Below are 27,074 nucleotides of genomic sequence, written 5' to 3' on the forward strand. Positions count from 1 at the left end.
GTGATTTTGAGTAGAAATAACACAAATTGACAAAAAATAAAAGAAACGCTCTTATAGAGACTTAACTTTCTAACTTTTTTAAAACGTTATTTTTCACAGAAAGGGACTTCCACTTGTTTTACAAGTTACAAACTTTTGATAAACGGGTCCATAGTTTTTATATTTTTCGCTGGATTTGTAGTACCTATAAAACGATATCACTTGCCAAATTCGTATTTCTAGGTCAACGGGAAGTACCCCTCGATTCCCTTGAGAGTGTCGAAATATATTATGTTTTTTGCGGCATAAACTGCCGTACCTTTTTAGGGTTCCATACCCAAAGGGTAAAACGGGACCCTATTACTAAGACTTCGCTGTCCGTCCGTCCGTCCGTCCGTCTGTCTGTCACCAAGCTGTATCTCACGAACCGTGATAGCTAGACAGTTGAAATTTTCACAGATGATGTATTTCTGTTGCCGCTATAACAACAAATACTAAAAACAGAATAAAATTAAGATTTAAATGGGGCTCCCATACAACATACGTGATTTTTGACAAAAGTTAAGCAACGTCGGGCGTGGTCAGTACTTGGATGGGTGACCGTTTTTTTTGCATTTTATTTTCTTTTTTTTTTTGCATTATGGTACGGAACCCTTCGTGCGCGAGTCTGACTCGCACTTTCCCGGTTTTTTACATTAACTGAGAAGTTTAAATGATTTTTTTCACAGCTAGGGGCCAGGGGCCTTTATCCTTAAGTACGCCTGCATGAAATAAGGTCTTTTTCGAGCAAGTGTGATGAAAAAGAATTTTTCGTTAGATTTCGATAAAATTTGGTTGGTTTGAAATTGTTTGCTCATTCATGGCATAAAAAATACGAAATCACAACTACACGAATACAAAAAAACCGGAGAAGTGCGAGTCGGACTCGTACACCGAGGGTTCCGTACCTTTTAAGGGGCCCACCGGCGAACTGTTAATCGGTGGGCCCCTTTACTATTTGTTGTTATAGCGGCAACAGAAATACATCATCGGTCTATCTATCACGGTTCATGAGATAGGTACAGCCTGGTGACAGACAGACGGACGGACAGTGGAGTCTTAGTAATAGGGTCCCGTTTATACCCTTTGGGTACGGAACCCTAAAAAACACTAACTTATGTAAACATGTCTTCATGCGGGTGCTTAAAGGCCTGTTTACACTTTGCGAAATAGCATGTGCAGTTGAGAAGTGATTAAGCATATATGATGAGTGTCAAGTGTTATACGTTATATGTTATATGTTAAGCAATCATTTACATTGTTTAGTTATGCTTTTTGTTTGTCGCAGATATACGAGTATTGACCAGTGTCCAGAAGGAAACATATTATACAAGACAAGCGAACTTGAAACAATTCAGCATGAGGGGCATGGTTTTATTAGCGTTTTGTGCCATAACCTTGTTTCCAGACCAATGTAGGTATTTCTTATCTATAATTAATATAGGCTTGAACAAACCATAAAATTAATTACTATAGTATGAGACATTGCAACTCCGGTATCGGTAGCATTTAATAAGTAACACTCTTAAAAATACATGGCGATTTTTTATTCGCTGCTACGATATACGAAATCTACATATTTGGGTTCGTCTTTGACGACTCTAAAAACTGGTCAGAGGTTTAAATTTTAAAGTAATTAACACAAAAGTTTTGCCATAAAACCAGTTACTTGGCCTAAAATTGTTCAAATTTTGCCAAATATCTGCCCTCCTAAGCTAAAAGGCAGTTTTTCGACATTTTGCCAAAATTGACTTTTTGTGATATTCGTAATGTAGTGATCAAGATGCATCGACCACTTTGGCCCGTTTTCCGATAAGTGGCTTAGTTTTGGAGAAAAATATCGTAAAAAGACCGTATTTGCACTAATTTTCTAAGCGTTCCTAGTCTAAAAAGCGACTATTTGACAAAGCCAGGCTAAAACAACGTATATGCAGCTATACGTTTTTTTACGCTCTGGTTTGCGTAAAACCTTATGCACCATGTCTAGCCTAAAATAACGTATAAGCCAAAAACTAGGCTAAAAATACGTAAAAGACGCTATACGCGCTTTAAGATTAGGATCTTTAGCAAAATTTTAGATCTGATACTAGTCTAAAAAATCGTATAGTATTTTTTTTGTTTAAATGTCTCATACGTCATTTAAGCCTAGTATCACTTAACTTTTTTACGTCACCATAATAGTCTTTAGAAACGTATAAATGTTATACGTTCTTCTTATTTTGTATGGACGTCGTATTAAACGCAAACAAACTTTTATAATGGTTGAAAGTGCGTCTAACTAGTCTATAACGCAGTATATGCTCCAACCTTCGTCATGCTCCCCGCGCGCCGAAAGACACCCTTATGCTAAGTAAAAGCCGTCAGCCGCAAGCGCAGGCTTGTGGTTGCCGGTATGCGAGCGGAGGTGGCATTTTGCGCGCGAAATATTGACCGAACGCCAAAGTAAGAAAAATACTTTATTATTGCATTACCATCATATGTTATCAATAATATGTAGTGTTTACAATCAGTACCTTCGAGTATTATCATTTTTATTTATTTATTTATTTATTTAAACTTTATTGCACAAAGTATATACAAAAATGTACAAATGGCGGACTTAATGCCAAATGGCATTCTCTACCAGTCAACCATAGGGCCAAACAGACATCTACAATTGGTGCAGAGAGAGAAATATACCTATTCAGTGAATATAAAAAAGCAAACTATACATATAAACTACATAAATAAATAAAATATATATAAACTACTACATATTTATACAATACATACTATAAATATAATAATGATGGATATTATTCGAACTCTTGTTTTAGCAAATGCTTACGCAACAACCGCTTAAAAGAAAACTTACTTGGAGCTTGTCTAATATTTAGAGGGAGTGAATTCCAAAGACGACTAGCCTGGACGGCGAAAGAATTAGTCATAAAACCAGTACGGTGAGAAGGTATGGTCAGTTTGAGAACGCGGGAGGTACGCAGCTCACATCCTGGACGAGGAGTATCGAAGACGAATTTACTTTTGAGATATCCAGGAGCAGAAGGCTCAAACAGGATCGAAAATAGGATACAAAGGATCCGAAAGGACCTACGACGACGGATGGAGAGCCAGTTGAGCTGCCGGCGGTAAAAGGAGACATGATCGTATTTACGAAGTCCAAATATAAATCTAATACAGTTATTGAGTAGACGGTCTAGATTATTGAGTGATTCCTGAGTGGCATTAGTAGTACACACATCCCCGTAATCAATTATTGGTAACACTAAGGACTGCACTAACATTTTTTTCGTGCTTACAGGCAGAAAGTTTTTAAATTTATACAGAGTTCTAAGTGTACCTGTGACCTTCCGACTTGTCTCCGAGAGCTGACCAGACCAGGAAAGGTTGGAATCTAAAACTAATCCGAGATTCTTAACCCGACTGCTCACCGGAATTACAGTATCCTCCAAAAAGGATCGGAGCAACAGGTACTGTACTCAACCTAGACATTTGCCACTGGCTACCTAAAATTATGGCTTGGCATTTAGCTGGATTTACACAAATGCCAAAGCTAGCAGACCACTCGGCGATGTAATCCAAGTCAGCATTTATTGATGAGATAGCCGTGTTTATATCTTCCACGTCAACTTGCGCGTACAGCTGAAGATCGTCTGCGTACAAATGGTAAGAGCATCGAATCTTGGCGGTAATAAGATTAATAAAAATTGAAAAGAGAAAAGGAGAGAGAATACCGCCTTGAGGTACTCCAGTACTCAGTTCAGACCAATCAGATAACGAGCGGCTGGCACGGACTGCCTGGACTCTATCGGAAAGATATGAAAAGAACCACTTTGTGGCATCTGAAGAAACCTGCAAATGAGTAAGAGTAGCCAAAAGTAGGTCATGGTCTACCGCATTAAAGGCGTTGGAGAAATCTATCAGCACTAACACCGTAACTTTGGAAGATTCCATACCGAGTCTTATGTCCTCTGTAACTTTAAGTAGAGCGGTGGTGGTGCTGTGTCCAGACCGGAAACCAGACTGCAGCGGTGAAAGGAGACTGTTGCTATGAACAAAGTGTGAGATCTGTTTGTGGGCCGCGGCCTCCAGTATTTTGGACAGAAACGGGAGAATAGATATGGGACGAAAGTGGCTAAGTGAGCTCGGATTATTAATTTTGGGGAGTGGGATGACAAACGCCTTACGCCAGCATGATGGGAAAACGCCAGTGAGTAGAGAAGTATTGACTATGTGAGCAATAACTGGCAAGACGCTGTCCAGAATGTGAATAATCATAAGACGACTGACATTATCATGGCCAACGGCCTTAGATTTAATTGATACTATAATTTTGCGGATTTCTTCAATGGCGTTAATAACGTTATCTAACGACGATGTCAGAATCACGTCCAGCCATGTATCAGGGGAGTCAGAATTGCGGTGCGTAGCCTGCAAGGGCACTAAGGAAAAATCTGCCGCTTCAACAATAGATCTTAGATGCCGTGATCTGGATGTGTCCCTCAGCAAGTCTGTGTTAGATATGAGCGCCGATAGGCATTTAGCCGGCGGCGGCGCGCCGGTCAAAATCGATCGGCGGCGGCGGCGTATCGGCGGCGTGGCCTTAAAAGACTTTTGTTTAATGAAAAAAAAATTTAAACCAAAATTTACCGAAATAACACGTTTTTGCCATAAGAACGTTATAAAACGGGTGCATTTTTTAATTTCAAGGAAAATTTATTAAATAATGGTACAGTCAGCCTAGAAAGTGGTTTAACACTTTCTTGGCTGACCGTACGAAAAAAATTTTTATATCGCATAAACTGTAGATAAACGGTATCAGAGGCGGTCTTAATCTTGGCGATGCTTCGGCCAAAAGATCTTTGCGAGGCCCTTATCCTTTGTGCTAAGTAAAAAATAAGCATAGACTGTATCAGGGAAACTTCGACAGTCCAAAGAGCCGGAGTGAGGAAAATCGAGCTCCGTCATTAACCAATATCGATCCAACAAAACCGATTTATGTCTAAAAGCGTGGACAACGCCGAGCACCACCTAGCTCGGAAGACCTGATTCCGACACCTCCCCATGCGAGGCCAGAGGTTGAGCTGCATCAGCTGCAGGCATAAAGCTTAGAATCGAATGCCAAGTGTGAGCTTGGGTGACGGTTGAACTCTGCAAAGATGGGGTCAGCCTGGAGCGCCAATTGAGGCGCGCTTCTGTGTGAGGCCGAAGGCCAAGCTGCAAGAGACCAGAGCTTGGAATTGAACTAGGGGTCCAGCGTAAGCGAGGCCAAAGGCCGATAAAGTCCGAGGCCATATTGAAGAAATGGAGCTTTCCTGCGGGCGCATTCGTGCGAGGCCAAAGGCCGAGGTGGAGTGGAGCTAAGATCGGACAAGAACCAATTACCAAGGGTTTTAAAAGGCGAGGCAAAAATTTAACTCCTTTTTAGACCTTTTAAAAACGTTAAACCATGCTTAATTCCAGATCAAAAATATTAAGAAAAATTGCTCGGTTTATTTTGCAAGCCTCGGGCGATTGCTCCTTTCGCCACTCCCAAAGGCCGCCGCTGAGCGCCATAATGAACATTTATTTAATTATTTATTTTAAACTTTATTGCACATCAAAAAAATTACAAAAGACGGACTCACAACATTGAAGATGTTTCTTATTCTTATACATATTACAATTTAAAAAAAATTAAATTATTTGAAATGTTACAATTAATTAAATCTATAAGTTCCCGAATCCATCAACAACTGACCATCGTATTCAGTTTAAACAAAGTCCCATATCTATTGATATTAGTGTCGTTACCCTAAGACTAGTAGCGCTAGCGCGGCTACCAGCAAGAAAAGTTTGCATTTCTCATCGATATTTTTGAATTATATGGACCTAAAATGCCTTTTGAATGTCTATAAACTATTCGGAGTGGCGCCGTTAAAGATCTAAACTCAATAACTTATATATTTTTTGATTTTGCAAGTAGTAGTATCTAACAAGGTCACGCCGATGCCACGCCGATAGCGCATCGTCGGCGGCGGCGGCGCGAAAATTTTGTCGGCGGCGGCGGCGCGCCGGCGCGGCGCTCATATCTAGTCTGTGTTAAGGCCGCCCATAATTATGTGATGTGTGCACTCTGAACCTACATCCGACAGAAGGTCTTCAAATGCTGCAAAATAGTCAATAGTGGGTGGACAGTATATCACGCCCAGAATTATGCTCACACCGTGCAACTTTATTTCAAGTATTAGATTTTCCATTGTACTGGAGTGGAGAGAGGGAGAAGACTTAATAACTTTGTACGGAATGTCTGCGCGCAAATATATGGCCACCCCACCACCCCGCTTACCGGTACGGTCATTTCGCAACAGGACAAACCCGGGAAGGCTGCAAGAAGTCGAAAGGACATTGGGTTTAAGCCAACTTTCACTAATGAGAATCGCATGAGCATCGCATGAAGAAAAGGTATCAAAGAAATCTGAAAAGTGACTGCAAATGCTCTGTGCATTAATGTGGCAAACGTTAAAGAAATTAGGATATTTTTGGAATTCACACCTCATCAATGAACCAAGAGTACACGCTGTACACGGCTCAATTAGCTCATCGGTCGAGTGAAAAGAAGTAGATGAGTCGCAAGCAGAGTAAAAAGATTCATCGGATCCATCAATAGACATATGTATATATATTTATATATAAATATAATATAATAGTGTATATAAAATAATAATAATAACTAATACTAAACTAGAATACGGGCCCGTTTAGCCCGCCGGTCAACCAAACATAACACATACAACAATGTATAAACAAAACACCAGATTTTATACAAAGTTATAACTTATAACAGCAGTAAGCATAAAAAAAGGAATATATAAAACTACAGTGATACATTTAAAGAATAAACAAACATTACGAAATGATTAACTGAACTACGTGAAACGGAATGTGCGGCACTATTTGACATTTGTGGCTTGACACTGTCACTGTCAATAAATTGTAGCTGTCATTAGGTTCGAAATTGATAATAAATAGTGATGTCGGTAGATAAGGAAACAGTGAAAACACTTTGAAAATTACGGGTACACAGTAATAAAAACAATTATTCATGCAAAGTTGTAACAAGAACTACCGGAGATTCTCATTTCATCCTCCTCGGGTAACGTGACGATGACTCCGCCGGCTTGTTGGTTGCCTTGGTCTTATCACCGCTAGTCCCCGCGCCAACCTCCGAGACCGATGCTTCCGCGGAATGTCCTCCTGTCGAAGCCGGGCCCGAAGATGGGTGCTCGTTAATCAGCTTCTGAAGCTGCTCAGCCGTAATCACGCGATGAGTCTTACCACTAGACAGCTTAACGAATATGGTACCATCCAATGTCCAGACGGAGCGCATACCGAAATGTTTACGGGCATCGAGGAAGACTGCTTGGCGTTGCCGGGTTAAAAACTCAGACATGACAATACGGGACCCCTTCAGCGCAGTCTTCTTCCTCCAGAGAACATCTTTGAACGCTGCATCAGAACAGCGAACCAGAATAGAGCGCGAACGGCCCGCAACTGCCGGTCCAAGCCTATGACAAACTGTAAATGACGAAGAGGATGTCTCGGCAAGCCGCAGCTGATCCCGGCAGACAGTAGCAACCACCTCGGCAACATTTTCTTCTCCAGACTCTGGAATGCCTGCCAGTAGTAGATATTTTCGACGGTGCCGCATCTCTAGATTGTCCACAGTGTTGCTGATTGCTGCTATCTGCTGCCTGATGGCACTGAGCACCAATGAAGTCGCCTCTTTAAATGTTTGCAGTTCGGCTTTTAAGGTTGCAATAGTGTCAGTACCTGGAGAAGAAGCAGCCTGTAGTGTTGCTTCAAATTGAGCAAACTTTTGTGACATTGAAGCCTCCAGGGAGCTCTGGTATGAGCTCTTTTATCAAGGTATATACTTTAAAATTGCCACGCAAATACTTACGCTCGACAGCAAATACGTCCTTCTAGCGTAGTTTGTGATGATGAAATTGTTCATACGTACTTTTCTACAGCAAACGTTGTTTAAGTTTTATTTTTTCATTCGACGGTTTGACTGCTTTTATTTAAATAAAATCAAATTTATATTAGAGCTAATTGTATCGGGTTTAATTCCCTATAAGCCAAGTAGGTATTTGACATTACGAAGAGTTTTAATCTTATTGAAAAATGTTTTAAAGGGAAATTTAATGAGAATTCTTATGGACAGAATAACATTTTCCGCCTAAGTATTTACATAACCAGGACAAAGGACCATGGGCATCTTTGTATGGAACCTGGGTCCATCCAAAAACCAACTGAGAGTTATATATATATTAGGCCATTAAATACCTAAGTGGGTTTTATAAAAAAACAATATGTATCTTAAAATAAGTTGGTATGTTTGTGTATTAGGTAATAGTTGTATGTTAAAAGAGTAAAAGCTATGAGTTTGTAATCTAATAGAAAAATAATTTTATTAAAATTTGAATCTGATTTTTAATTAGGTACAACCGCTAAAATGCGTTTTAAAATTAAATAAATGACAGAGTATGTGCAGGAATTAATACGAGTTTAATTTTATTGCTAATGTAGACTACACAACTCGCTGACGTCTTACCGTGCGATGAAACTCTCGATGATTCGATGCCTATTGATAACAAACTAAAATAACTATTAGAGATGCCACGAATTCGGTAAAACATTATGTATTATTGTGAGTTACGTGTATGCGAAAACTGGTCACCTACAAAGATAGATGGTTGCTAAGATTTAAGTCAGCAGCAAGCTGGGATCTCCATACAAACGTAGTTACGCTCTCATTTTAAAACGATTAGGTAGATTGCTCTAAAACTTTGTACTCACTAAAGGATAAGGTATATCTATGCCTGTAATTAATGTGTAGCTTCAGATACCATAATAAAAAAAATACAGCGAATATAAGTTTTTCATACAAAACTTATTTTTCCTCTATTTCATTAGTTTTGTTGGAATATAAACTAACTAGATGAAAACCCGGCTTCGCTCGGGTAAAATAAATAATAGTAATAGGTAATACTCATTTTGAATTAAGTAATTATTTACTTTTAGACTTCATACCTTCATCAAGGCGGTTACAAACCTATCTCATCTCAGAAAACTTTAAATCCGTAACATACAATCATAACTCGAAAAATTTACTATTCCGATAATTATATCTAAAAACAAATATGTAATTAAAAAAACCTAATCCGCTTTTCTGGTAGCAGTTCGGTTCTGTAAGGATCACAGTTCTAACCTGACCCACTTTTCTGGTCGCAGATCGGTTCTGTGAAGGCCGCATTTATAACCTAGCCCACTTTCCAATCTCAAAAGAGGGAACCCTTTTGTACCTACCCTTCATGGCACTAAAGTATAAGTATGGAAATTATCACTACTATTTCATTCTTTAATATTAATGCCTATCCGTTAATATTAAATTCGTTTACAAAAAAAAATAACTGAATAAGTGCGAGTCGGACTCACCCATCAAGAACGGAACACTTTTTAATATTTGTTGTTATAGCGGCAACAGAAATACATCATGTGTGAAAATTTCAACTGTCTAGCTATCACGGTTCATGAGATACAGCCTGGTGACAGAGGGACAGTGGAGTAAACTGAAATAAAGGTTCCGTCACACCGGCGCGATTTCAGAGCCGGGCCTGAGCGTTTTATATGAAAAAGCGGCGCGCCCCGCTCACGCGCCGCACGCGAAACGCGCCTGTGTGACGGAGCCTGAAATGTCAAACCGGGCAAGTGCTCGCGCACGAAGGGTTCCATACTTTTTAGTATTTGTTGTTATAGCGGTAACAGAAATACATCATCTGTGAAAATTTCAACTGCCTAGGCCTATCACGGTTCATGAGATACAGCCTGGTGACAGACAGACAGACAGACAGACAGACGGACAATGAAGTAAAACTGAAATAAATGTCATATACCTACTAAGAAAAACCGGCCAAGTGCGAGTCGGAATCGCTAATAGGTTCCCGTTTTTTAGTTACCCTTCAGGTACGGAACCCTAGTATGAGTGTAATAGATTTGTAACCGGTCAGCAATGTGAGTCCCTTGGAGAAGCAGAGGTCTAGTCTAAACCCCCACTTACCATCGGCATTAACAGCCTTGTATTCTTGTTTGCCACCAACATGTCATATTAAAACATATTAATAAAAATTTACTCGGTCAACAATGTGAGTCCCTTGGAGAAGCAGAGGTCTAATCTAAACTCCCACTTACCATCGGCATTAACAGCCTTGTATTCTTGTTTGCCACCAACATGTCATATTAAAACATATTAATAAAAATTTACTCGGTCAACAATGTGAGTCCCTTGGAGAATCAGAGGTCTAGTCTAAACTCCCACTTACCATCGGCATTAACAGCCTTGTATGAGTTGTATGCTTGTTTGCCACCAACATGCCATGTTAAAACATATTAATAAAAATTTACTCGGTCAGCAATGTGAGTCCCTTGGAGAAGCAGAGGTCTAGTCTAAACTCCCACTTACCATCGGCATTAACAGCCTTGTATGCTTGTTTGCCACCAACATGTCATATTAAAACATATTAATAAAAATTTACTCGGTCAGCAATGTGAGTCCCTTGGAGAAGCAGAGGTCTAGTCTAAACTCCCACTTACCATTGGCATTAACAGCCTTGTATGCTTGTTTGCCACCAACATGTCATATTAAAACATATTAATAAAAATTTACTCGGTCAGCAATGTGAGTCCCTTGGAGAAGCAGAGGTCTAGTCTAAACTCCCACTTACCATCGGCATTAACAGCCTTGTATGCTTGTTTGCCACCAACATGTCATATTAAAACATATTAATAAAAATTTACTCATTTCATCAGTCATATCCAGCCTAGCATTGCATTGGCCCCGCTTAAATATTTCTTTAATTTGTTTTTAGTATTTGTTGTTATAGCGGCAACAGAAATACATCATTTGTGAAAATTGAAACTGTCTAGTTAATCTAGTTATCACGGTTCATGAGATCTTGAGATACAGCCTGGTGACAGACAGACGGACAGCAGAGTCTTAATATTTAATAGGGTCCCGTTTTTACCCTATGGGTACGCAACCCTAAAAAGTGACCAAGGCCTCCAGTGCCCTAGGCTGGAATCAAAGCAGCGTCCTCTGCTATTGCAGCAGGTGCCTGTGCCATTCTGCCACCGGGCCACCCACGGCGGCATAGGTCGAATTTTTCCAAGGATACTTATGCACTACTTACTGAAGGTTTATGGAGCCTCGCCATCCCTAAGCCTAAATTAAATATTTTCTGAAAATAATTTGTTTTGATCTAATAACATATTGGAGTCCTCGTAATAGGGGTCCCGTTTTTACCCTTTGGCTACAGAACCCTAAAAATCAACCTTGTTTTGGTACTATGTACTATGCTTCACTATGACTCTGAAATTTTAGCAGGAATTAATATTTTTTTTGTTGTCACCTGTCAAATTAGAATAGAATAGAATAGAATAGCCTTTATTGACCAAAAAATTAAATTTCAGCACATATTACATTTAAATAAATTCACATTTCATTTATATCAATTAGTTTCAATATTTTTTCCTTAGTAACTTTATTAAATAATTTTTATGTCATTGCTTTTTAATAATTATTTCAGTCTGCCTTCTTGGCATAGGCCTCCCCCAGCTCTCTCCACAGCTCTCTATCCCTTGCCGTCCCTATCCAATTAGGTCCCGCATGCTTCTTTATGTCATCCGACCACCTCATTATTGGTCTCCCTTCTCTCCTTTTTCCATCTCTAGGATACCATTCCGCTTCCTCTCTATCCCACTTATCTTTACCTTCCCTTGCCATATGTCCAGCCCAACCTGTTGCAGTCAAAAGTGTGAACTGGCCAAAGAACTTTTAACCGACAAAAACAGGCAAAACTGCTTTGACTGAGCATGTTGCTCAAAAGTAGTTTTACCTGAAAATCATACCTATTTCTGGCAGCAGTTTCGTTTTTAGGGCGTAGCAAAAAAAAAATAACCCTAACCTACCTATCTCTGGGAACAGTTTAGTTTTTTTGGGCGTAGCAAAAAAATAACCCTAACCTACCTATCTCTGCGAGTACTTTTGACTGATAGTAACAGTCACAACACAATTACTATTAACCAATGATTTTCAGGTATAACTACTTTTGACCAACATGCTCAGTCAAAAGCAGTTTTGCCTGTTTTTGTCGGTTAAAAGTTCTTTTGACCAGTTCACACTTTTGACTGCGACATATATACTATCTATATATCTTATTATATTTAGTCTTATATTCAACTTACATTGACTCCGGAGATAACTTATTAGCTTTATGCAGTTGACTTTCCAATTCACCGATACACCTCAAATTTGATTCATAGTCTAAAGCACAGTTATTAAATATGTCCACAATACACTTTAGCTTTTTGCACTGTTTCACACTGGCAATGTACTTAATTAGAGTGTGTTACAGTCAGCTGGCACTTAACTCAAAGTTTCTTTGAACAACGTCATTTTCATCTCGCTCACTTATTAGTTTATCACAGCTGCTTCAAGGTTGCTTTCACTTGCATTTCCAGGTAGCTAGTAGTGCCTTGACATGTAAGAATATTTGGAATCATTCTGAAATATTAAAATACAACTGAGAGACCGATGTTTATATTAAACACAATACACCCATGGAACGCTTTGAAGTTCAAATCTCGTTACGTTACGATGGCGTTTGCACTTTGCACTATGTTCGGTGACTATTTTTTATTGTTAACACACACAATACACTATTTAACAGGTTTTTATCACGTCTGGAGTACCGGATAAAGTATTTTCGAATAACAGCCGTCGTTGACGTCTAGGCAGTGTTGCTATCGTCTTAAAAGCCGTAACAGACTATCGCACGTTCTGGCTTAAAAACAAATTTATGTAATAATTATACCGGTATACATATCCATATGAAACGAAACTTAATGCAAATAATAACCATTATACATACCGGAAAGTCATCAAATAAACAGTAATATTCGTCTTGCTTTTTATTAAAAAAAATACGACCAACCTAACTTGTAAGCATGTTTGCAGTTTCTAAACGCAACGCATAGCTGTCAAATGTCAACCAACAAATTGAGCCTTTAGTATTGTTTGTCGAAATTTTTTCACTTTTAAATGCAAAATACGCGACAATATGAATTTTGCGGATATATGTTGTCGATTCAAAAGTGTTATTTTTTTACGCTCTTTTGTTTGAGCATAATTTAATTTGTTTCTACCGTCAAAGCCGCTCGCGTTTATATATAAAGATTAGGTACTGGTATAGATATACCTTATGTTATTGTATGTGCAATTTATTACAATCCAACACGTTGGTTTAAAATGAGTACGAATCTCCGTTTTTATGAGAAGTAGTAATTAGGGCTTCCAATACCGGGATCCCGGGATCCCGAAATACCGGGATCCCGTCTGTTTAAACGCATTTTTTAATACCGGTATTTTTTTATGCAATACCGGGATCCCGGTATTTTCAAAAACAAGGAAAATGTGCCGATTTTAACGTTTAAAATCTATTAAAATGATCAAATTCGGCTGTATCAAGAAGATTACTTGCCCATTTAATTAAAGAAGATCATTTAATTTAATTGAAACCAGATCTGAGCATATGCGTTAGATAAATATTAGGTGATGAATTCTGATGTCCAGGATAATGAATATAATTAGTTCTTAAAATTATATCAAAAAGTAGAAAGAAATGAATTGTAGTATGGCAAACGAATTTTTGGTGGCAAATTTGAATAAATATTGGCTGGTTTATTAGGTTGAAATAAAAATGTGACTGGTGAAGTCAACAAGGCGGATAAAATGATTGCCAACCTGGAGGGTGAAATGATAATTATTGCAGATGGCGATTATTGTTTAATATCCTAAGCTAAGGACATACACATCTGGTGTTACAGTGAGCCTTTTTTAAATAAAACCCAAAATTTTTAAGCGATTCACAGTCAATACCGGGATCCCGGGATCCCGGTATTGATGAAGACAGTTTCGGTATTAATACCGGTATTGAAAGAAGTCCGATATTTGGAAGCCCTAGTAGTAATTCGGCTGAGCTTATTGCGGACTCTTTTAAGTTTCGTTGCTCATGCTCATTAGAAGTACATGTAATGTCATTAGTAGAGTCGAGTAAATCTAGCCTATGATACAAATAAAATCAGAAAGACTGTACACATTAAAAATTTGTACATATTATGGGGTTATTCCCACCAGTTAGGTATCTACCACCAAGTTGTTACCAGTGGTAACTACTGGGAATTTATTTCCCACCTTTCTTCCCAGTAGCTACCACCAACTCAGTTTTGTGGTAATTACTGGGAAGTTTTTTTCCAGTAGTTACCACTGGTAAATGGTGGGAATTTTTCCCTAGTAGTTACCACCAACATTTTTTTACAGTACAATTTAAATGTCTTTTATTATATGAACAAAAAACACTATACTACTAAGCTTTTATTAAAAAAACTAGGTCCAGCGATTACTTTTTGGATTATAATCTTAATTACCATACAAAATTAACATATAAATCGGGTTATTCCCACTAGTTACCATCAAGTTGTTATAGTTAAATAGTAATAAAAACAGTATAAGTAGAATACTATAAAAATAGAGGTTTTATTGAACCCTAACAAAATTGTAGTAACTACTGGGGAAAAAATCCCACCTTTTACCAGTGGTAACTACTGGGAAACAAATCCCATTAGTTACCACTGGTAACAACTTGATGGTAACTAGTGGGCATAACCCAATTTATGTGTTAATTTTGTATGGTAATTAAGATTATAATCCAAAAAGTAATCGCTGGATCTCGTTTTTTTAATAATAGCCTAGTAGTATGGCGTTTTTTGTTCGTATATAAATAAACATTTAAACTACGGGTCTATTTTTTATTCCCATTTCTTCCATAAATACTAATCTATAAAACCGTATATTCGGTGTTTTTGGTGGTATACGTTTTTTTACACTAGCACGCTAGTCGAAAATCTGGACAAAATCTTAATTTTTCCTAGTATACTAACCAAAAAGGCCGAATAGCTGCTATACGGTCTTTTAACTTAGGATTTCAAGTGGGAATTATTCATTGTTACTAAGCAAAAAGGCAGCATGTGACATATACGGCGTTTTTACCTAGTTTCTACTTCGTAACTAAGTTAGAACGCCGCATAACGCATGTTTACCGCCTTCTTGACTAGCCCGACCTACACATTTTTAAGCTTAATACTAATCTAAAGTGTTTTTTATAAAATAAAAAAAAACTGAGCTGTTTAGAAACATACTATAAATACCTAAAATAAGTACATATATATACCTACCACATACAAAAAGAAAAAATGGAAAAAGTTTTTCCGTTTCGTAGAAATTCAAGAAAGATGTTTGGGTTGGTATTTTGCGATTATCTCGAAACTAGCTTTTGTCGAAAAACTGCCTTTTAGACTAGGACGGCAGATATCTCGAAGACAATGAACTTTGAAGTAAATATGGGATACTATATCGCTTAAAGCCGTTGCTGTTAATGATAAGATTGATAAGCTACAAAAAACATTAGAAAAACATGTGATTCAGATCGAAGGTCATAGAGGCATTGGATCCCCTGAAGAAAAGTACAGTCAGCGATAAAAATTTTGATATGTACTTTGATGCTTACCAGTTTTCTTGTCAAAAAACATTTTTTTTTTCAGGTCAACTAAGTGTCAGTAAGTTATTTTGGCCTTACACATATAATATATTCGGATATGAACTTTGGGCTCTGTGTGCTATATCCTATATCGTGAACCAAAACAAAAAATCGCTTACAAAATTGCACAAGAATCGGTTGAAAGGGCAGTATATCTTAAGCATGTTTGCTCAAGCGGAAACGTAGACTTTCACTTCTCCGGTCAACTATACCTCTCCGCCGAATGATTGATGGTCCCCATGACCGATCCTATCACTTCTCCGGTCAACTATACCTCTCGCGCCGAATGATTGATGGTCCCCATGACCGATCCTTTCACTTCTCCGGTCAACTATACCTCTCCGCCGAATGATTGATGGTCCCCATGACCGTTCCTTTCACTTCTCCGGTCAACTATACCTCTCAGCCGAATGATTGATGGTCCCCATGACCGTTCCTTTCACTTCTCCGGTCAACTATACCTCTCCGCCGAATGATTGATGGTCCCCATGACCGATCCTTCACTTCTCCGGTCAACTATACCTCTCCGCCGAATGATTGATGGTCCCCATGACCGATCCTTTCACTTCTCCGGTCAACTATACCTCTCCGCCGAATGATTGATGGTCCCCATGACCGTTCCTTTCACTTCTCTGGTCAACTATACCTCTCCGCCGAATGATTGATGGTCCCCATGACCGTTCCTTCCACTTCACCGGTCAACTATACCTCGCTGCCGAATGATTGTTGGTCCCCATGACCGTTCCTTTCACTTCTCCGGTCAACTATACCTCTCCGCCGAATGATTGATGGTCCCCATGACCGTTCCTTTCACTTCTCCGGTCAACTATACCTCTCCGCCGAATGATTGATGGTCCCCATGACCGTTCCTTCCACTTCACCGGTCAACTATACCTCGCTGCCGAATGATTGTTGGTCCCCATGACCGTTCCTTTCACTTCTCCGGTCAACTAAACCTCTCCGCCGAATGATTGATGGTCCCTATGACTATTCCTTTCACTTCTCCGGTCAACTATACCTCTCCGCCGAATGATTGATGGTCCCCATGACCGTTCCTTTCACTTCTCCGGTCAACTATACCTCTCCGCCGAATGATTGATGGTCCCCATGACCGTTCCTTTAAGTCTCTTTTGTTTGGGCTTGATTGAAAAATAGATAAAGAGATATATATTGCCGTATTTTTATTACTTAATTGTTACATTTCTGAATAAATTAATGCGATAAACTTACTAAAATGTCTACAAACATTTTACGTGACAGTTGCTCCATATGAACTGTCATTGGGACCATCGTACGACACGAGAGACATAACAACGACACGCTTGGCCACAGATCAGAAAGACGTTTAAGCTTAAGACGGGGCGTAAAGCCAGGAGATTAGAAGGAAACAAAAGATTCTTACGAACTGAAAAGTGCCTAGCGGTAAGAGCGTGCGACTTTCAATCCGGAGGTCGCGGGTTCAAACCCCGACTCGTACCAATGAGTTTTTCGGAACTTATGTACAAAATGTCCCCATGACCGATCCTTTCACTTCTCCGGTCAACTATACCTCTCGCGCCGAATGATTGATGGTCCCCATGACCGATCCTTTCACTTCTCCGGTCAACTATACCTCTCCGCCGAATGATTGATGGTCCCCATGACCGTTCCTTTCACTTCTCCGGTCAACTATACCTCTCGCGCCGAATGATTGATGGTCCCCATGACCGTTCCTTCCACTTCACCGGTCAACTATACCTCGCTGCCGAATGATTGATGGTCCCCATGACCGTTCCTTCCACTTCACCGGTCAACTATACCTCTCCGCCGAATGATTGATGGTCCCCATGACCGATCCTTCACTTCTCCGGTCAACTATACCTCTCCGCCGAATGATTGTTGGTCCCCATGACCGTTCCTTTCACTTCTCCGGTCAACTAAACCTCTCCGCCGAATGATTGATGGTCCCTATGACTATTCCTTTCACTTCTCCGGTCAACTATACCTCTCCGCCGAATGATTGATGGTCCCCATGACCGTTCCTTTCACTTCTCCGGTCAACTATACCTCTCCGCCGAATGATTGATGGCCCCATGACCGTTCCTTTCTCTTCTCCGGTCAACTATACCTCTCCGCCGAATGATTGATGGTCCCCATGACCGTTCCTTTCACTTCTCCGGTCAACTATACCTCTCGCGCCGAATGATTGATGGTCCCCATGACCGATCCTTCACTTCTCCGGTCAACTATACCTCTCCGCCGAATGATTGATGGTCCCCATGACCGTTCCTTTCACTTCTCCGGTCAACTATACCTCTCCGCCGAATGATTGATGGTCCCCATGACCGATCCTTTAAGTCTCTTTTGTTTGGGCTTGATTGAAAAATAGATAAAGAGATATATATTGCCGTATTTTTATTACTTAATTGTTACATTTCTGAATAAATTAATGCGATAAACTTACTAAAATGTCTACAAACATTTTACGTGACAGTTGCTCCATATGAACTGTCATTGGGACCATCGTACGACACGAGAGACATAACAACGACACGCTTGGCCACAGATCAGAAAGACGTTTAAGCTTAAGACGGGGCGTAAAGCCAGGAGATTAGAAGGAAACAAAAGATTCATACGAACTGAAAAGTGCCTAGCGGTAAGAGCGTGCGACTTTCAATCCGGAGGTCGCGGGTTCAAACCCCGACTCGTACCAATGAGTTTTTCGGAACTTATGTACAAAATGTCCCCATGACCGATCCTTTCACTTCTCCGGTCAACTATACCTCTCGCGCCGAATGATTGATGGTCCCCATGACCGATCCTTTCACTTCTCCGGTCAACTATACCTCTCCGCCGAATGATTGATGGTCCCCATGACCGTTCCTTTCACTTCTCCGGTCAACTATACCTCTCGCGCCGAATGTTTGATGGTCCCCATGACCGATCCTTCACTTCTCCGGTCAACTATACCTCTCCGCCAAATGATTGTTGGTCCCCATGACCGTTCCTTTCACTTCTCCGGTCAACTAAACCTCTCCGCCGAATGATTGATGGTCCCTATGACTATTCCTTTCACTTCTCCGGTCAACTATACCTCTCCGCCGAATGATTGATGGTCCCCATGACCGTTCCTTTCACTTCTCCGGTCAACTATACCTCTCAGCCGAATGATTGATGGTCCCCATGACCGTTCCTTTCACTTCACCGGTCAACTATACCTCTCAGCCGAATGATTGATGGTCCCCATGACCGTTCCTTTCACTTCTCCGGTCAACTATACCTCTCCGCCGAATGATTGATGGTCCCCATGACCGTTCCTTCCACTTCACCGGTCAACTATACCTCTCAGCCGAATGATTGATGGTCCCCATGACCGTTCCTTTCACTTCACCGGTCAACTATACCTCTCAGCCGAATGATTGATGGTCCCCATGACCGTTCCTTTCACTTCTCCGGTCAACTATACCTCTCCGCCGAATGATTGATGGTCCCCATGACCGTTCCTTCCACTTCACCGGTCAACTATACCTCTCAGCCGAATGATTGATGGTCCCCATGACCGTTCCTTTAAGTCTCTTTTGTTTGGGCTTGATTGAAAAATAGATAAATAGATATATATTGTCGTATTTTTATTACTTAATTGTTACATTTCTGAATAAATTAATGCGATAAACTTACTAAAATGTCTACAAACATTTTACGTGACAGCTGCTCCATATGAACTGTCATTGGGACCATCGTACGACACGAGAGACAGTATAACAACGACACGCTTGGCCACAGATCAGAAAGACGTTTAAGCTTAAGAGGGGGCGTAAAGCCAGGAGATTAGAAGGATACAAAAGATTCATACGAACTGAAAAGTGCCTAGCGGTAAGAGCGTGCGACTTTCAATCCGGAGGTCGCGGGTTCAAACCCCGGCTCGTACCAATGAGTTTTTCGGAACTTATGTACCAAATATCAGTTGATATTTACCAGTCGCTTTTTTGATTTATATTTACCGGGCTAATCCCAATAAGGCTTAGTTTCCCCTCTGGGTTGGAAGGTCAGATGGCAGTCGCTTGCGTAAAAACTGGTGCCAACGTCAATTCTTGGGACTAGTTGTCAAGAGCGGACCCCAGGCTCCCATGAGCCGTGGCAAAATGCCGGGATAACGCGAGGAAGAAGAAGGTTCGTATGAATTAGTGACATAATTTAAAAAAGCTATAACTCACGAGTTTTATTTCAGAATCCATAACTTCCGCTAGAACAATATAATAGGCCTTTGTCCTTTTTAGTACACCTGTATGAAATAAGATCTTTTTCGAGCAATGAATATTATTTATTTATATTCTATTTCAGGTCGAAAACCTAAGAACATAAGCGTAACATTGGATACTTCATCGCCGCCGACGTAAGTACTATCGCCCGCACTCTTAACTAGCCATCGATGGACCTTATGCCTTTTGAAATAAGGTCCACCAATGGACAGGACTCGAGAAAGTTACAACAGGTGAACCCTCATAATATTTTTTTATAATGTACGGCGTACGACGGTCATGGATTTTAATTTTAGTACCATTTCGTACCTTGTCACAGTGACAATAGTATGAGGTATCTAGTGACAGTCATGGGTCAAACAGATCATTGTGTTTTGTCTTTCCTGTAGACATACACGAGAGTTAAGGGCTATAAAGGCTAATTTTCTTATTTAACCCTTATCCACATGAAAAATGTACTGTTCGCGATAACACACTAGTTTTCTCTCCTGTGGGCAATAGTTAACAGCTTGTGGGCATGTAAGTAATGATTTTATCATAGTTCTTTAAATAAAAGGAGGAGCTTTTCACGTGGATAAGGGTTAAATAAGAAAATTAGCCTTTATAGCCCTTAACTCTCGTGTATGTCTACAGGAAAGACATAACACAGTGATCTGTTTGACCTTCATATCGATTGAAAATGTGACTAGGTACGAAGTGGAACTGAAATTAAACTGTTTGGCTATACTTATGACTTACGTAGAGGCCGTACAGCAAGATGTAGGTACTTTAGTTATAAACTAAAATATATGTCATATTTATAGTAAAGAAAAAGTGATCAAGCCCCCCAGTGACCGATGCCGGAGTCGAACCAGCGTCATCAGCTTATGCGGCTAACACCTTGATCCTGACCTCTAGACTTCTTCTTCTACCTAAGCCTTTTCCCATTATCTGGGGTCGGCTCTCCTTGTCCTCTTTCTCCACACAGGACGATTTTGTGCAGTTTCGGCTTTGTGCAGTTTTTCAGGTCATTTTGGACCGTTGTCAGCCAAGTAGCAGGGCGTCATTGGTAGATCCACTGCCACTCGCCCCATGTGATCAGAAGGCCGTCTGAGTACGTTGCCGTACCAGCGTAGTCGCTTTTCCTTTAGCTTTTCTTCAATAGGAGCGATTTTAAAACTGCCTCTCACGTATTCGTTATGGATCCTATCCCTCCGGGTGACTCCACCTGACCAGCGAAGTAGGCGCATCTCTGTTGTTTTATTCACAAGCTATATTTACATCGCATTTGAAGTTAAACACAAAAATTTGCCAAGCCCGAGATAGCTCGAGGCATTTAGTGTTCGCTCGCATCGTTATATTTTACAGAGGTTGTTTGCCTGTTTTTAGGATACCGTATTCAACTACCCTATAGGAACCGTTATAGTTTCGCAACCCTTGTAGTTTGTACTACATATTTAATATATCATTCATTCTGAGACAAATTTGTTTAACCACTGACATCCTGCACGCTTCGGGCCTTCGGCCCTACGCGACTTCAGCCTTTGGATCTTGCGGTTTAGATACTTGTACTTTAAATTCTTGGAAAAGTTACAAGAGGCGCGCGTCTGTCGGACACTTCGGACCTTCGAATCGGTTCTACGCAGAGCTCAGCCTTCGGATTTAGTTAGACTCTTGTACTATTGCTTTGTGTTTGAATACCGAAGTCGCGCATCTCGCGAATGCTTGATGTATTATAATATTTTTGAGTAAGTCATATCTTAAATTTATACACCTTCAATTTGAATTTAGAACTCATTATTTTTTTTTATTTGATTTTGTTTCTAGCCCCATGCCATATATATAGATTTTAATATTATTTAGAACTGCTAAAAAATGTACAGGTCGGCAACCTGCGGCCCGCGGGCCGCATGCGGCTAGCGAATCTGTCACTTGCGGCCCGAGAGGCGCCTTGGCTATTTTGTATGTAATAGTGACAAACGACAATGTCTCATAAAGTCATAAATATTAACAAAGTACGGCCCGCGTCACCTCCGTTTACTACTATGTGGCCCTTGGCTGCTAAAAGGTTGCCGACCGCTGGTCTAAGCTAACAAAGTGAGAGAGTGTAAGAGTGAGATAAACGTCATATTTTCATAGAAAATTGCCATTAATGATGACACAGTCACACTTTGTCATTGCAAATTCCATGCAGAGTTAGCTTGGTCCGACTCTATCAATAATTGGACGTAGTTTAGGGAAAAGGATATACTTAATCCACGATAATCTGTTAAATAAAATTCAAAAACAAGAACCATTAATTTAAATTACATAGTTTATGGATTTTCGCTAAACTACGTTCAATTGATACTGAACTTAGTCCGAGTTTATATAATTAGAGTTAGACCAAGAAAAGTCTTTAGCGGTTTTGATATCACTTGCAGTGCAAGCGTTATTTTAAACATCAAACTTCTATGAAATTACGACGTATAAATAACACTTGCACTGCGTGGGCTATCAAAATCGAATCGCTGCAGACTTTTCTTGGTCTAACTCTAAGTTTTTATAATGTAAGTACTTCTAATGCAATATCAACCGCATTAATAGGTTATTAGTAGTGTCCGACCGAAACATGTTTTTTTGCCGAAACCGAAACCGAAACCGAATGTTCGGCTTTGGCTCTAGTTTCGGCCGAAACCGAAACCGAAACCGAACCTTGAACCGAGACTTGTTAAAACCGTTGAAAAAATGTCATAAAACCGCTTTTACACACATATTATGGGGCTGTCAACACCCAATGTCCTTGAAATTGATGTTACTTAAGCAGTTTTTTAAGAAAATTACTAGAGTTGCACCAAGATAATTCTGCAACGATTTTGATAACACACGCAGTGCAAGTGTTATTTTAAACGTCAAAACTTCTGTAGAATTATGACGTATAAATAACATTTGCACTAGTTGCAATGCGTATGCTATCAAAATAATTGTAGAACTCTCTTGTTCTAACTCTATTCATTCACCAGTCAAGCCAACATGTAGATACAGGGTCAACCAAAAACGCGAGCGCAGCGAGCGCGAATTTTTTGTTGACAATATCGCAAGGCCGGGTACCGATCTTCACCTGGGCCTAAACATCCAAAGTGCCCCAGTGAAGCGAACTTTCATGCGAAGTCAAAGCCGTGCTTCAGGCTGCAGGATAAGTAGTTGAGCACAGACTCCAACCAATGTCCATTGTAATTAAAACCAAAATATTATTTTGCTAATCCGCGAAAAGATAACGTGCTAGTCAATCAGTGCTTAACCCGTTATACTTACTTGCGTATTTTTACATGCAATTAATATTCCCACCCTCCCACCGCAAAAATAAATACGCAAATAAATATAACAAACCACCACCAAAAGAATAAACCTCGACACGTGTTTCGCCTCTCTACGAGGCATCCTCAGGAGTTGTTGACGGTCTGACGCCCGGCAACGACCTGTCTAGAATGGTCGGCCATATTTATATCTTGACCACTCCCCCTACCGTGCAAGTGTGAGTGAGATGGAAAAATTCGTAATAACGGCGATGACGCAACATTCAATTGTTCGTTAAGAATCATGCCCCTATTGTTGTACCTAATTATTTCCAGTTGTTCCAGAACACCCAAACGCAATCCCTTTTCGCAAACATGTAAAATATCAAAAGAATGATTCTCAGATAAAGTGTGACCTGTATCTAATAAGTGCTTTGCAAAATTGGACTTCTCTGGATGGTTATGTCTATATGACGCAACATGCTCTTTATACCTAGTAGTGAAACTACGGCCCGTTTGCCCCACATACACTTTATTGCAATCGTCACAGGTAAGCTTATAAACTCCAGACTTTTTCCCATTCTCGATCTTATCTTTGCCATTGCAAAGCTTTGAGTGCAAAGTATTATTTGTCTTAAAGGCCACAGGAATGTCGTTAGACTTCAAAATTTAGTAAATTGCATCAGACAACTTGCCAACATAAGTTATGCTCGCTTTATATTTTTTAATCGGTTCAGAGGATCGTGCCGCATACAACATAGTGTTGACCATACTATTCCGCTTTTTCCTGATGATACCATCCACAACAGACTTATCGTAACCATTCGAAACTGCTAAGTGATAAATATTATTTAATTCAATCTGATAGTGTTCATCAGAAAGAGGCACAGTCAACATTCTATGCACATAACAATGAAAAGCAGCCAACTTATGCTGCCACGGATGCGTGGAAGAAGCCGGGATAACTGTATCGGTATGTGTAGGCTTACGGTAAATTTTGAACTGATGCCTGTTGTTTACTTTAGTGATTGTTAAATCTAGAAAATTCAATGAGTTGTCTTGCTCTAGTTCCTTTTTAAACTTAATTTTTGGATGCTTACCATTAATTTCAGCAATAAATGCATCCAGCAGGCCCATACTACCCGTCCAACAAATAATCAAATCATCCACGTATCTAAAATAGTATAATATATTATTGTTGCCCACAATATGCTGGTTCTCAAAATGGTCCATAAAAATATCAGCCATTAAAGGACTTAGTGGTGAACCCATAGCCAAACCATCACTTTGCAAATAATACTGTCCCCCAAATCTGAAATAATTTTGTTTCATACAAATCGCTGTTAGATCTATCAATTCATCTACTTCCCCTGGATGTAAACGTTGCCTTTCAAAAAGACCCTTAATAATCTCCAAAGTCTCTCCATATGGCACATTTGTAAACAAACTGTCTACATCCAATGAAAGAAGAACAGCATTATCTGGTATGTTAATGTCCTGGATCTTTTCTATTAACTGCAAGCTATTTTTCAAGCAATATTTCGGCTGGAACTGGGACTTGTCTCTTATAATGGAATTCAACCTTTTTGCCAGATTATAAGTTGGCGCACCCAAATATGAGACCACTGGACGAACTGGGATATTATCCTTATGAATTTTGGGAAGTCCATAAAGAATAGGAGCTCGTGGATTCATAGGCACAACCATACTCTTCTGATGTTCGGTTTCAAAAACAAACGAAGAATTCTTAACTGCTTGTCTAAGATCTTTCTGGAACCCTGGAGTTGGGTCTCTTTGCAATCTCGAAAATCCGTCACCTTGAATAAGGTGTAGTACTTTCTGATTATACTGTCCCTTCTCCATAATCACAATGCAGTTGCCTTTATCTGCCTTTGAAACCACCAAATCACTGTCTTGCACTTTCTGTTGTATAGATCTTAGCAGCAAAACATCAGAATCAACACACGCACTCTGTGCTGGACTAGTACTCTTGATAACATTAGCCACCATGGTCTTTGTATCTACATCACCACGGCCCCGCACTATTGCAACCTCAGATTCCACTGCCAAATTTTCTAATGTTCTATGAGTAATTTTTGTCTGGAAACTATAGTTCAAACCTTTATCTAAAAGCCCAATTTCATTTTCTGAGAACTCCACATTAGTTAAATTCTTGACTCGAGGATGGAAAACATGGTGAGTTGTTACTTGCACATCCCTTCTCCTTAAAAATGAACCAGAACTCGATTCTGTTAACCTATGCAATTTGTTAAGCTGGGTAGTATACATCTGGTGTGCAAGTTCAGAAGCAAAGTATCTCGCCTTCTGGTCCAGAATATCGAATTCGAGATTATGCAACTTAAATGAAAGTTCTGAATATAACACCTTAAGATGCAATTTCAAATTATCCCTTACTGAAAACCAGTGGCGAGATTCTTCGTTCAACCATATTTTCTGAGCCCTATTAATAGCCAATTTAGCAGCCCTGGAAGTACTACTACAGCGGAAATGGATGTAATTAGGAACAACATTAAAACGCTTGCACTGTTGGTTAAACCAAACATTCTGGACAGCTGCACGATGTTGTTTGGTTAGTTTGACATAAAGTCGTGCCTGTTCGGCCACGCAAGCCGTTTTCAAATAGTGAATAGAATCAGGCGTTACTTTGCGGAAATCCATACTAATTAAAACCAAAATATTATTTTGCTAATCCGCGAAAAGATAACGTGCTAGTCAATCAGTGCTTAACCCGTTATACTTACTTGCGTATTTTTACATGCAATTAATATTCCCACCCTCCCACCGCAAAAATAAATACGCAAATAAATATAACAAACCACCACCAAAAGAATAAACCTCGACACGTGTTTCGCCTCTCTACGAGGCATCCTCAGGAGTTGTTGACGGTCTGACGCCCGGCAACGGAATGACCTGTCTAGAATGGTCGGCCATATTTATATCTTGACCACTCCCCCTACCGTGCAAGTGTGAGTGAGATGGAAAAATTCGTAATAACGGCGATGACGCAACATTCAATTGTTCGTTAAGAATCATGCCCCTATTGTTGTACCTAATTATTTCCAGTTGTTCCAGAACACCCAAACGCAATCCCTTTTCGCAAACATGTAAAATATCAAAAGAATGATTCTCAGATAAAGTGTGACCTGTATCTAATAAGTGCTTTGCAAAATTGGACTTCTCTGGATGGTTATGTCTATATGACGCAACATGCTCTTTATACCTAGTAGTGAAACTACGGCCCGTTTGCCCCACATACACTTTATTGCAATCGTCACAGGTAAGCTTATAAACTCCAGACTTTTTCCCATTCTCGATCTTATCTTTGCCATTGCAAAGCTTTGAGTGCAAAGTATTATTTGTCTTAAAGGCCACAGGAATGTCGTTAGACTTCAAAATTTAGTAAATTGCATCAGACAACTTGCCAACATAAGTTATGCTCGCTTTATATTTTTTAATCGGTTCAGAGGATCGTGCCGCATACAACATAGTGTTGACCATACTATTCCGCTTTTTCCTGATGATACCATCCACAACAGACTTATCGTAACCATTCGAAACTGCTAAGTGATAAATATTATTTAATTCAATCTGATAGTGTTCATCAGAAAGAGGCACAGTCAACATTCTATGCACATAACAATGAAAAGCAGCCAACTTATGCTGCCACGGATGCGTGGAAGAAGCCGGGATAACTGTATCGGTATGTGTAGGCTTACGGTAAATTTTGAACTGATGCCTGTTGTTTACTTTAGTGATTGTTAAATCTAGAAAATTCAATGAGTTGTCTTGCTCTAGTTCCTTTTTAAGCTTAATTTTTGGATGCTTACCATTAATTTCAGCAATAAATGCAT

General features: G+C 39.8%; 1 protein-coding gene across 1 annotated transcript in view; it reads left to right on the top strand.

Moving 5' to 3' along the window:
* Positions 1-27,074, top strand: part of LOC134799671 (uncharacterized) — a 65,534-nt gene that overhangs the window by 365 nt on the left and 38,095 nt on the right. Inside the window, exons 2-4 of the mRNA XM_063772110.1 lie at positions 1,307-1,432; positions 15,715-15,729; positions 20,031-20,082. Of these exons, the coding sequence (XP_063628180.1) occupies positions 1,378-1,432; positions 15,715-15,729; positions 20,031-20,082 (122 nt within the window). The 5' untranslated portion in view covers positions 1,307-1,377. The remainder of the gene's footprint in view (positions 1-1,306; positions 1,433-15,714; positions 15,730-20,030; positions 20,083-27,074) is intronic.

The sequence above is a fragment of the Cydia splendana genome, chromosome 18, assembly GCF_910591565.1.
Source record: "Cydia splendana chromosome 18, ilCydSple1.2, whole genome shotgun sequence".
Lineage (NCBI taxonomy): Eukaryota > Metazoa > Arthropoda > Insecta > Lepidoptera > Tortricidae > Cydia > Cydia splendana.